The 13,305-nt window shown below is 43.6% G+C and overlaps 1 protein-coding gene across 6 annotated transcripts in view; it reads right to left on the reverse strand.

Moving 5' to 3' along the window:
* The window catches only part of KMT2E (lysine methyltransferase 2E (inactive)), a 240,329-nt gene that overhangs the window by 169,899 nt on the left and 57,125 nt on the right, over nt 1-13,305 (reverse strand). For 4 of the 6 annotated variants that reach the window (XM_073573622.1, XM_073573625.1, XM_073573624.1 and 1 more), the window contains exons 6-7: nt 12,266-12,324; nt 7,141-7,194 (exon numbers count right to left, since the gene is read on the reverse strand). In XM_073573622.1, the coding sequence (XP_073429723.1) occupies nt 7,141-7,194; nt 12,266-12,324 (113 nt within the window). The remainder of the gene's footprint in view (nt 1-7,140; nt 7,195-12,265; nt 12,325-13,305) is intronic. The other 2 variants (XM_073573626.1, XM_073573623.1) reach the window with 1 other exon arrangement.

The raw sequence follows: 13,305 nt of genomic DNA on the forward strand, positions 1-13,305 counted from the left end.
ATTTAACAGTATTTCATGGTGACCACATATACAAAGGAAGTGTCAATGTTCACAGTGGTATCAAAGATGTTAACCGGGAAGGGACACAGTTTGACACCATCAACAACTCTGCAATACATTGCTATGATAGTTGGGGTTTAATGATGCAAAAAAGTCAATCACCATCCTCCCTCAAAAAAATAAAAAAAAAATGCAGCATTACACGAACACCCGATTTCTTACATTACGGCAGGTCAGAACAATGAAAGTAATTGTTCCCATCCACCTATCGCGTCTCCTCTATTTCCTCAGACTGTAAGCTTGCAAGCAGGGCCCTCATTCCTCTTGGTTATCTGTTGATTTATGTGATTATTGTTATGCTGTAATGTCTTTTCTCTGTACAAGTCCCATCTAAACTGGGAAGTGCTGCGGAGTATGTTGGCGCTATAGAATTAAAAAATTATTAACCCTCCTACACTACTTTCAATTAAATACAAATGGATGGGTTTATTGGGGGGACACAGAGCCCTTGGGTAATAGCTGCTGCCAGTAGGAGTACCCAGATTTATACCAAAATAAAGATCTAATGAGAACAATACCTCGCCCTTCAGAAGACATGATACGTCATGTCACCTTATTAGTTTAAAAAGAAAATGGAATAGCTGTCGTGTCCCCCAATTAACACAATGAGCAAGGACATAGCACACACATCTCCAAATCAAGCAGTTTGCAAAAGTACTGCAAGAGAGTATTGACTAAGCTCTACAGGCCTTTACAGAACAAGTTCCATTACAAGGTGGCTAACCAATGACTGTTTGCTATTGTAATGGGCCACTGACTGGAAAGTAAGCCAACTACCTTGAAAATTTGGACTGTACTCAGATGACATCTAATTTTTTCCCCAACACCAACACTCGGATCCAAATCGGACATCTCAGATTTTTTCCATAGGCCACTCCACGGAAAACCATGGATAGCACTTGTCCGAGAAATGAGGATGCCATCAAGGGGCAAAAAGCTGAGTGCACGCTACACCACTAGAGTGGGATATAGTCATTTACTGGAGCTGTTATTTGTACTGTAATAGAGATGGGCACAGAATTCAGAAATATTAAGTCAGTCCCAGCCAGGAAGCCATTGTTCAGATTAAAAATAGAAAAAACAACTTACCCTGGATAAGATGCTCAGTAGATACCCATAATAATCTAATCCCCAGCTACCTATGATAGATGCAGCTAGTAAAGGAAAGGCATAATGGTGCTGAATAGGTGGTCTGTTAAAGCTGCAGAGATAATCAGATGGCTGCAAAACAGTGCCTCAGACTAAAGCCCCCGTTACACACTGCGATATCGCTAGCAATATCGCTGTAAAGTCACCGATTTTGTGACGTTGCAGCGATATTGCAAGCGATATCGCTGCATGTGATACTTACCTCCGACCGGCTCCCCCGCTGCTTATCGCTGATCGCGCGAGAAGCTGCTGGATCATTCCTCGTCGGCCACTTCCTGCGGCGCTTCCTGCTGTGACGATGAGCGACGCGTGGAGCCGGGCGGGAGGACGCAGGATCGCCGCGTCTGACAGGTAAGTAGCGATCCCCGTCCCCAGCGATGTCGCTAGTGAGATCTGCCTGTGTGGCAGCTCACTAGCGACCACCTAGCGATGCACTAGCGATCCTGACCGCGTCATATCGCTGGTCGGGATCGCTGGTGCATCGCTAGGTGTAACGGTACCCTAACTGCCGGCCCCACTCTCTGCAGCCTAGACACTGGACAATTCAGTGGCTCAATTTTTTAGGTCAGCTGAAGCAAGATGTGCCTTGCCTTCATGGAACAACAACAATATAAAGAGGTGAGGGAAGGAGCAGGGAGTCGAGTGTATAAAAACAAAAAAGTGTGCTCAAAGAGGTGGTGGCATTTGATTGTTGGTGCTGTTGTGCTGAAAGCACGACAAGCAGTTAGTGACATTAAAGAGTCGGTATTAGGCATGTATGGCATCATACGCAATTACCCATTTACTTACCTTGTCTTCACCATCTTTGCTTTGGCTCTCCCGATGTACCATTTGTGGTCACCCCCCCCCCCTTCAGTGGCTAGGGAAGTATGTAGGAATAGTGGGGGAGAAGGCAGGAACATTGAGTAAACACAAGGTTGGGGTAAAGCAGAAGAGTTATGGCTGCTCTGTTCCTCTTTGTTGTCTTTGAGGAAGGAACAGTTGAAGATGGTAGCTGGCAAGTATAATAACAGGGGCAGGGAACGTCGATTAGTGACACCAGTCCAGGGGTAAAATAACAAAACAAAACCCACTGAAGTCCCGCTTTTAATGCTGTACTTGTAGTGGTATGCAGTAGCTATAACCCTAAAGCCCCCGTTACACATAACGATGTCCCACCGATCCCACCAATGATCCGACATGATGGGATCGCTGGGACATCGTTAGACAGCCCCAGCGATCAGGACCAGCAACGCTGGTTTCTAATGTAAACATCGGGTATCCAGGAGCCGTGGCTCCCGATACCCGCTGTTTACCTTGGAAACCGGCGTACACGCTGGTTTCCAAGGTAAACAGCAGGTATCCAGGAGCCGCAGCTCCTGGATATCCGATGTTTACATTAGAAACCAGAGTCCAGCGTCGCTGACCTCTCACTGCCACACGCAGTGATGCGCTCTGGCCAGCGGGAGACCAGCGATCGAAAAACGGCCCTGGCCGATGCTGCACGATCAGCGATAACCGGCAGGGGGGCCGGTAGCTGATCCCCGTCACACACAGCTATCTCGCTGGCAAGATCGCTGCGTGTGACAGGGCCTTTAGTCTCTCTTTTCTCTCTCACCCAATGATGAGATTAATTTCTCCTTTCAAAAAAAAAAAAAAGTTTTCTAGTTTTACTGTGCAAAAGTAAAAAAATTGGTACTGAATAAACAATAAAAAGCAGCATGTCATTTAGGCAAGGTTTATGGTACAAAATATAAAACATTGGAAAACATTTTCTGTAAAAAAAAACAAAAAAAAAAAACAACACACAAACAACAACTGCAGTGTTCTGCAGGCCTTTACTACATACAATATTAAACGTCTTCCTAAAACACAGCTTTTTTTTTTTTTTTTTAAAAGCAGCAAACTTTTTTGTTACATTATCCATTTTTAAACATAAAGCATTAAAATATATAATAAACTGAACATAAGTGAACAATAACCGATAAAGCATGTGTTCGGAAGGCAGTTTAAAAAAGAATACTGAATTAAAATATACACAAATAGGATAAAAAAAGCACATTAACTTGGGAGCTTACTAAAAAGGTAATCTGTGCAAAGCAAGGTAAATTTAATTTACTTCATTATAAGACCACATTTAGACTTTGGGAATAACTCTTTAAACTAGCTTCAAGAGTTGTGCATCACTTACGTACCGTATATACTCGAGTATAAGCCGAGACCCCTAATTTTGCCACGAAAAACTGGTTTAGCTTACACAGACTCGAGTATAAGCCGGGTATGCATTGTCCCCTCATCCCTGTCCTGCTCTGTGTGGCTCTCCCCCCTCCCAGTATGCATGGCTCGGCTTCCCTGTCCCATCCTTTTATGTATGGCTCAGCTCCCTGTCCTCGCCCGTGCTTCCCCTCGCCCCTCCTGTGCTATCGCTGAACGTCCCCTGCATCCTCCGTTGTCCTGGGGCCTGCAGCTTCTTCCTGCGCCGAGCGATCACGTGGTACCGCTCATTGACCCCTTAATGACCAGAGCTTTTTTTCGATTTTTCGTATTCGTTTTTCCCTCCCCTTCTTTCCAGAGCCATAACTTTTTTATTTTTCCGTCTATATGGCCATGTAAGGGCTTATTTTTTGTGGGACAAGTTGTACTTTTAAATGACACCATTGGCTTTACCATGTCTTGTACTCGAAAACGGGAAAAAAATTCCAAGTGCGGTGAAATTGCAAAAAAAAAGTGCAATCCCACACTTGTTTTTTGCTTGGCTTTTTTGCTAGGTTAGGCCGGTTTCACACTAGCGCTTTTTCAGCGCGCGCACGGCCGGGGGTAGCTCCGCCCCCGAGCCGGCTCTCTGCCCGGCGTGCCCGCCCCTTCCTTGTAGCGCCGCCTCCTAGCGGACAGCGGCGCCTGCGATCGGCGCACCCTATCTTTAGCATAGGGTGCGCCGATCGTGCGCAGGCCGTGCGCTAGTTGCGCTTTGACCTGCGCTGCGCACTTTTGACGGTGCGCCGTGCGCGCCAAAATCCGAAAAGTTTGATTTTGGCGCGCACGGCGCACCGTCAAAAGTGCGCAGCGCAGGTCAAAGCGCAACTAGCGCACGGCCTGCGCACGATCGGCGCACCCTATGCTAAAGATAGGGTGCGCCGATCGCAGGCGCCGCTGTCCGCTAGGAGGCGGCGCTACAAGGAAGGGGCGGGCACGCCGGGCAGAGAGCCGGATCGGGGGCGGAGCTACCCCCGGCCGTGCGCGCGCTGAAAATGCGCTAGTGTGAAACCGGCCTTAACTAGATGCTAAATCTGAACTGCCATTATGACTCTCCAGGTCATTAAGAGTTCATAGACACTATGTCCTCTTTTATCTAAGTGGTGAATAAAAATTCCAAAGTTTGCTAAAAAAAAAAAAAAAAAAAAAAAAAAACAAACACATTTGCGCAATTTTCCGAGACCCGTAGCGTCTCCATTTTTCATGATCTGGGGTCGGATGAGGGCTTATTTTTTCCGAGCCGGGTTGACATTTTTAATGATACCACTTTCGTGCAGATACGTTCTTTTGATCGCCTGTTATTGCATTTTAATGCAATGTCTCGGTGACAAAAAAAAACGTAATTCTGGCGTTTTGAATTTTTTTCACGCTATGCCGTTTAGCGATCGGGTTAATGTTTTTTTTATTGATAGATCGGGCGATTCTGAACACGGTGATACCTAATATTTGTATGTGGGATTTTTTTTACTGTTTTATTTTAATTGGGGCGAAAGGGGGGCGATTTGAACTTTTAGTTTTTTGTTTTTTTTTTTACTTTTGGCATGCTTCAATAGCCTCCATAGGAGGCTAGAAGCATGCACAACCCGATCAGCTCTGCTACATATGGGCGATGAGCAGATTGCCCATATGTAGCAAATTTACTCCTGTGCTTTCAGCGCCGACCACCAAGTGGCGCTGAAAGCCATATGCCTGGAACAACCATAGAGGTCTCAGAGACCTCTGGTTGTCCAGGCAACATGACGCCGACCCACGATCACATGACGAGGGTCGGCGATGAGGTCATTTCTGGCCCGGCGGTTGGAAATGCTATTTAAATGCCCGCTGTCAGCTTTGACAGCAGATTTAACTAGTTAATAGGTGCGGGCAGACGGCAATTCCGCTCGCGCCTATTGCGGGCACATGTCAGCTGTTCATAACAGCTGACATGTCCCGGCTTTTATGCTGGCTCAGCGCCGGAGCCCTCATCAAAGCAGGGGATATGTCTAATGTCCGTCATTGGACATTAAGGGGTTAAGGTGATGAATATGGACACCACGCTTATGGGAGTGGAGTTACGTCCATATTCATGACCTTAATGAGCGGTACCACGTGACCACTCAACACAGGAAGAAGCTGCCAGCCCTGAGACAACCGAGGATGCAGGGGACGTTCAACGATTGCACAGGAGGGCGAGTATGATGTCCCAGCCACCAGCTCCTGCCGCCGCTCCCCCGCTGGTTTCTGCACAATGACGCGTGTATAAGCAGAGGGGGCATTTTCAGCACAAAAAAAAATGTGCTGAAAATCTCAGCTTATACACGAGTATATACGGTAGTTTATCTTATTTGAACAGAATACCCACACATCACATACATAAACAAGTATGGTACCTATGTTTTGCCATTTTATTTTTAAGTGCAATATAAGAAAATTACTATTACTTTTATTTCCATTACAAATCACATACATAGTTTCTTGCTCAAACTCTGTTTTATATAAATACTCAAATAAAAGTTACGTACTTCACAACAAACTCAGTATATTTCTAATTTATATTTACAGCTAAACATACATTAGATTCAAATATTGGTCAGGAGTTTTAAAGGTAACCTGCCACAAGACACATGCATCACGAACCACAGGCAGTATGAAACAGACACTACTTTTCTCTAACAGGCTCCAGATAACTGGCAGGTCTCAATCTTTATAGTGAGAAACCTGTCAGTCAAAGTCGTCTAAAGGGAAGCCAGCCAAGCACATCACTGACTACTTAGCCAAGGCAGAGTCTCACATTGGGTTTTCAAATTATCTTTCAGACCAAGATATATCTGGCTGCATGAATCTTATGTCAGCTTCCCTATTCTGTTCATAATGTGTTTAATGCACATTGGTTTATTAGGACAAAAATATAAAGGCCTCAAACTTAAAGGGCTTTTCCATTACTTGGACATCTCCATCTAAACCTTTGTTTCCCCTGCAGTAAAATAATAACTGCTTTACTACATAGGGTGAGGGTGCTGTTCAAGTGGCTCGTGTGACATTGTGTCATAAGATCCCTGCAGCCAATAATCAACAGCTTCACTGACCCCATCCTTTGGATGTAATTGACATCCGGAAGAAGGGACAGCGGGATCGAGTGACATGTCAGAGCCCAGGGAGATTAGTGCCAACACTACTGGAACGGCACAGGAGGGGGGGAGTCTAGGTATTTTTTTTTTTTTTTCTACTGACGAGGAAACATGGGGATTGACAAACATTGTAAGAAATGAAGTGCCATATTAACTTATATGTATGGACATTTTAATTGTTGACGACACTATAGGTGTTAGATTTCAAAGAGTACAATTCAGTATTTAGATCAGATAACTGTACATGTAGAATAAACAGAACATTTAACTTTATGTGAACTTCAGAACTCCTATAACAAAAATAAACGTCTGCAGGTATATAGTCTACAATGAAGTGCAAGCAAAATTTATGTTTTTCTACATCATTTACATACATAAGAAGGCACAATAAGAGAATTTTTTCAAGTCCATTAACTACAAGTGTTAATATGAAAAACCCAGTATACATAGTGTAAGTGAAAAACAAAATGTAATCTCCTACTTCCAAAGAAAATGAGAAACCAGAATCTTGAGAAATTAAGAAGTAAAAGGTCATTAGGAGAAACTGAGCAGTTAGGGGAATGGGGTATGTCACATATGAAATTGTACCTACCAGATAAAAGGCTTCCGTTGTTGCCTCTACCATTGTAGCAGGTTTGAAGATCATCTGCATTAGAGTCACAAAAGTTATAGCCCAAAAGGTATGTGGCACTCAATAAAAACATTATAAGTGAAGTAACACTCTTTGCCTCCAAGCATGACCAGATTAATCTGTTCACATAATGGCAAAGAAAGTATTGCCTCTCCTTAATAGGCTTCACCATTGTCCCAGCTATGAAGATGATCTACGTCCATCATAAGATGTATACCAACCTTGCTAAGTCCTACTTAAAGGGAACCAGTGACTTATTTTATGCCGCTTTCTCTGTAAGCACCATGGAGTAGTAATAAACACCAATTTTAGAATGTTTTATATGTACAAACATGCTACATTGGCCAAAGCCACATTTTTGTCAGTGAACAGCTATACCTCCAGCACTAAAACGGCTATCTTCCAACTGCATTGGAAGACGAAAAAATAGAAAAAAATTGGTAAAATCATCAGTGCATAGGTGGGGAAGACTGTTTACGAGTAAGGGCCCCGTCACACATAGCGAGATCGCTAGTGAGATCGCTGCTGAGTCACAAGTTTTGTGACGTAACAGCAATCTCACCAGCGAGATCGCTGTGTGTGACAGCGATCAGCCTCCCTGCCGGTATCGCTGTTGGAAAGCCCTGGACATTTTTTTGGTCGCTGGTCTCCCGCTGGCCAGCACGCATTGCTGCGTGTGACAGGCGGGAGACCAGCGATCAGCTGGTAACTAAGGTAAACACAGGGTTTCTAAGCACGGCGCTGTGCTTAGAAACACTCTGTGTACCTTAGTTACCAGCGCGCTGATGCAGGGAGCTGGTAACTAAGGTACACATCGGGTTTCTAAGTGACGCACGCCCCTTAGAAACCCGATGTGTACCTTAGTTACCAGCTCCCTGCATCAGCGCGCTGGTAACTAAAGTACACAGCGACGCCGCGCGCTCGACGTCGCTGGTTCTGATCGCTGGTGAAGCTGTCTCTTTGACAGCTCACCAGCGATCCGGACACGTTGATATCGTTGTCGGGATCGCTGGTGAGTCGCTATGTGTGACGGGGCCCTATGCCAGACTAGTGGGCTCCCAGCATGCTGCAACTGAAGAAAAAAAATTCAGTCTAACTAAAGTTACCGCACATTCATTCAAAATATGGGAAATAGTTATAAAGCTAAACATGTCAGAATGGTAGTTTGTGTAAAAAAAAAAAAAAAACCCTCAACAACCGGCTTTTATGACACTTTTTAGATAGATTAGACCGTTCTAAAATGCTCAGTTAAATTTGCTTTAAGAATTAGCCCGTATTCATAAACCTGCCTTACTGTTAAAATCAGCGTTTTCCACTACTGAATGCTGCTCTCAGAGACTAAGGCATGAAGTGGGTGACAAGTTCCCTTTAAAAAGTTTGTCTCATTAGACATTGGCTGCTTTGCTCTACAAAATGGCACACACCACCAAGACCTCTACTCATAAGACATTGCATATCTTGGTAATATGTTACCAGTGTCTTCCAGGAGACAGTCCTATTAAAAAGGAGTATTAAACAGTGATTGCCATAGTAAATAAACTAGAATAGACATCCCAATGTATATTTGTCAATAAGCCTTTGCGATGAGCCATAGAGAACATTATTAGTAGTGTCAATGTGTTAAGTTTATATCAGTGAAAAGAAAAATATATTACAGTTTGTGTGGCACCTATGTAGAATATTGGACACCAACATTGAATTAAATTTTGTGTTCTAGCTAGCCAAAATTTCTTCTAATTAAATTATCCCTTGGCACGTAGATGCAAAGAAAGGTAGTTTGTAACATTTTAAGTATGGCATTCAATAGTGTTTTATCCGGTTCATTAAAGGGAAGGTGCCGCAATTTTATATAATTTGCAAAAAAAGAGTAAGTAACAAAACATGTTGTTTCAGCAAATGTTGTACTAACTAGGATTTATGGTTTGTTTGTAATAATGTTTTAATGTAGCCACTGGGCGCTGCCATCTTGATTTGCAGATCTGTGGAGGACTCATACAGTCTGCAAATATGGCCGTCCCTGGACATAGGAGACTGCGGGCGGCTCCCAACCCCACCATGCAGCCTCATTAGCAGTGAACTGGGCACGCCCCTGTGGGCTGCACCATTCACTGCTGTAGGTGTGGCTGGGCGCCATTTTACTGTAGCCCAGTGCTATCTGCTGAGTTCCACTTTCTGCACCGTGCTTCCTGCTCCAGCTCCACAGTCCTCCTGCTCTGTCTCCGCCTCCTCACTCATAAACAGCCCCAGTGATCTCCGGTAATCTGACACCTTTGCTTTTATGAGAGCTTTTATGGCAGTCTGAGGACAGTGACATATACAGCCCATAGTCTAGTGTATAATTTGGGGGGGGGGGGGGGCTGGAAGTTTCACCAGTGTGGGCATCTCTGTAATACTGTCTCCTGTGATACTGCCTGCTGAGCCGTGTATCTAATCCTCTCCTGTGTGATTCTGCCTGCTGAGCCGTGTATCTAATCCTCTCCTGTGTGATACTGTCTGCTGAGCCGTGCATCTAATCCTCTCCTGTGTGATACTGACAGCTGAGCCGTGCATCTAATCCTCTCCTGTGTGATACTGACTGCTGAATCGTGTATCTAATCCTCTCCTGTGTGATACTGACTGCTGAATCGTGTATCTAATCCTCTCCTGTGTGATACTGACTGCTGAACCGTGTATCTAATCCTCTCCTGTGTGATACTGACTGCTGAACCGTGTATCTAATCCTCTCCTGTGTGATACTGTCTGCTGAGCCGTGTATCTAATTCTCTGCCGTGTGATACTGCTCTCCTGAAATACTCTGTGCTGCTGTCACCCTGCTGGTTTTATGTGTGATCTACATGGTGGTATTGTGTATGATCTATATGGCGGCATTGTGTGTGAAGTATATGGCGGTATTATTTGTGATCTGCTAAAAGGGGACCCATTCTGGGGTGGTTCTGGCTGAGCACCTGCACACGGGTCAGGGGTAATAGGTACAGTCAGGGGAGGGCTGGGGAGGCAGCTGAAGAGAGGGGGCTCATTTTTATCGTTACTGTATGGCTACATTTCCCCCCAGCCTGCTTCCCAGCGTCACCCCGGACTGCGCATGTCGCCTCGCTTTCACACATCGCCAGGACAGAATCTGAGGAGGGGAATGGGGTCTTTGCATGCAAAGTCTGAATTAGAACAGGCCATCAATCAGCAGAAATGTTTCCTGGATTTCTGTCCTGCTGTCACCCTGCTCCTCCCCCATATATCTCCCTCTGTGCCCCCCCCCCCAGAGACCAGCGCACTGCTCTCCTGAAATACTCGGTGCTGCTGTCACCCTGCTCCCAGAATCCTTGCTGCCTGCCATCCTCGGTGACCGAAGACCCCATTCCTCTCCTCAGATCCTGTCCTGGCGATGTGTGAAAGTGAGGCGACAGGGGCCTGATATATGGAGGAAGGAGCAGGGTGACAGCAGCACAGAGTATTTCAGGAGAGCAGTGTGCTGGTCTGTGGGGGGCACCCTGTTCGGTGCCAGGGATTGGACATAGAGCGCTGTGTTTTATACACATGGATGGACCGTCTGCTTGTCTGCTCCACAGAAATCCAGGAAACATTTCTGCTGATTGGTGACCTGTTCTGATCCAGACTTTACATGAAAAGACAGTCAGTAACTTTGCAGGCCCCATCAAAATGGCTGCTCACTGTGTTCCTAGATGTCATCCTCTCTTTTCCCTTAGCAAACACCCAGAAGGGGAGGAGAGGAGTGACACCACACCCATGTCAGCAGATTCCGCCCATACAGTGTCTATTTTAGGGCATGATCATATATCAAAATCAAACATCATGGACACTGTATGCCCATAATTACTGCAGGACAGTAATGTGAGCTAGTTGTACACTAGGTTTTTGTGCCAAATTTCAGTATCTGCTCCCCCTAGTGTTAACAAGTGGAAATGCCAAACTTTTTAAAATTATTTTTCATATTTTACAAAATTCAAAACAAATGATAATATTTTTTAAGAAAATGTAAACATTAATTCTTTACATTTTTTTCAATTGCTGAAAATTTTTTTTTGGGATGGCACCTTCCCTTTAAAGGTGATTTTTCATTTTATCTTTCTGTTCTTTCAACTTTTCCATTGTCCGTCATTATGAGATCTGTTTTGTAAGAGGAGTTGCACTTTTGAATTACATTTTACCATACATTGTGGTAAAAATGGGAAAACTTCCGATGGTGAAGAATGGTGCAATGCAAAAATAAATAAATAAAAATTTTTTTTTACAACATTCATTGTGCTGTAAATAATGACCTGCCAATACAATTCTCCAGGTCAGTAGGATTATGGCAAAAGCAAACAATGTATTTTATATTTTAGCAGTTACATTGTTTTTATCTTTCTATAAAGAATGTTGCCGTTTGAGACATGTAACTATTTTTCCATCAAACGACCCATATGAATGCTTGTTTTTTTTGCACACCGAGCCAACTAATTTTATTGATACAATTTTGGGGTACGTAGGTACGGTATTTTGACTGCATTTTTTTCAAGGGGGAAGTATGGTGATTGAAAAATGGAAATGGAGTTTCAATTTTTCTATTCTGTTTAGTGAGCAGTTTAAATATTTTTATATATCGATGGATCAAACTTACAGGACACAACAATGTTTATTTCATTATTTTTGAACAAAACAAAGGAGGCCGATTTAAACAATATTTTTTACTTTATTTTTAACACCTGAATCTGCACTCCGTCTATACTGCAACACTACTGTGTTGTAGTATGTATGCATGCAAGTAAATACATACAGCTATTTGCCAGTGCAAGGCCAGTGTCATAAATTTGTGTTTCAGTACCTCGATCATGATGAATGGACGACCATGGATCTCTTGACCCAAACTAGTTGGCATATAAAAGCTTCCGAGTTCAGGTCAGAAGAACCAAGGCCAGTCTGGAAATTCTGATCTGTACACAGACAGTGAAAAATAGTCATATGAATGCAGACCCAATGTGTAGATTAGGATGTTAGGAATTTTTTTTTTAGAAAAAAGGAATATTAAATTATTTACACCTTTTCAAAATGTCCACATATTTCATAATTCATCAAACCCCACTTTACCTACCTGACAAATGTTCTCGTTTTCTTTGTTGGAGCAATATTGCCCTCTCTCTGTCAAGAGCTCTGCAAAAAAAAAAAAAAAAAAAAAAAATAGATATTACATACACAAAATTATATAGTCCATCATCCTGGCCCTATAACATTAGAAACCTGTCAGTCAAATTCTAACATGGCCAACAGCTTTCTTTCGACAACTCCATGCTAAATTCCACAGCAACGAAATGGGTGGGCAGTTGAAATCTAATGAGGAGATCGTTACCTTCTGACAACATATGCTGTCAGGGGAGAGTCAGCAGGCCCCATAAACATTGAAATCAGCAGGTGTGGCCAATATTTATTTATGTATATGGCCAGCTTATGAAGTGAATTCAGCTTGACTGCAGTCTGACAGTTTCTCTGCTTCAATTTACACACAAAACCAGGAGTCATCTGTGGCGTTGACCTCCTACCAAGTTATAAACAGATCTCAGTAGCTCTCCTGACATCACGTGGACGATTTTCATTTTTTCCTCTTCTTGCTAGTCAGTTTTTTTTTTTTTATTCAAACCAAGGAGAACTTTTTTTTTCTTTTTATACAGGACGAGTTAGGCTATGTGCACACGTAGCAGAAATTTTTTTTTGCGAGTTTTCTGCGCAAACAACGCGGTTTTTATGCGCTTTTTCCGCACGGTTCCAGACCCATAGAAAAGCCAGAAATGTGGAAAAATCCACGAAATTAAAGAACATGCTGCTTTTTTTTTTTTTTTTTTACCGCAAAGCGTTTTTTTCGCAGTAAAAAATGCATCAATATGCACAAAAATTTAAAAATGCATAGAAATGAAAGGGAAGCTTATTTTTAGCATTTTTACAGCGGATTTATTAGCAAATCCGCTAAAAAAACTGCTGTGTGTGCACACAGCCTTAGGCCTCTTTCAGACATCCGGTGTCAGGGGTCCGGCGGCCTGCGGCGAATAGCCGGGCCGCCGGATCCGGCCTGCAGCGGTGACACCGGATGTACATGCGGCCCCTGATGCGGCTTGGAGGACATTTAAAGGAGCCGCAGCA

This window comes from Dendrobates tinctorius, unplaced genomic scaffold (genome assembly GCF_039654945.1).
Source record: "Dendrobates tinctorius isolate UK_male_01 unplaced genomic scaffold, ASM3965494v1 ptg000035l, whole genome shotgun sequence".
In the NCBI taxonomy this organism is placed as follows: Eukaryota; Metazoa; Chordata; class Amphibia; order Anura; family Dendrobatidae; genus Dendrobates; species Dendrobates tinctorius.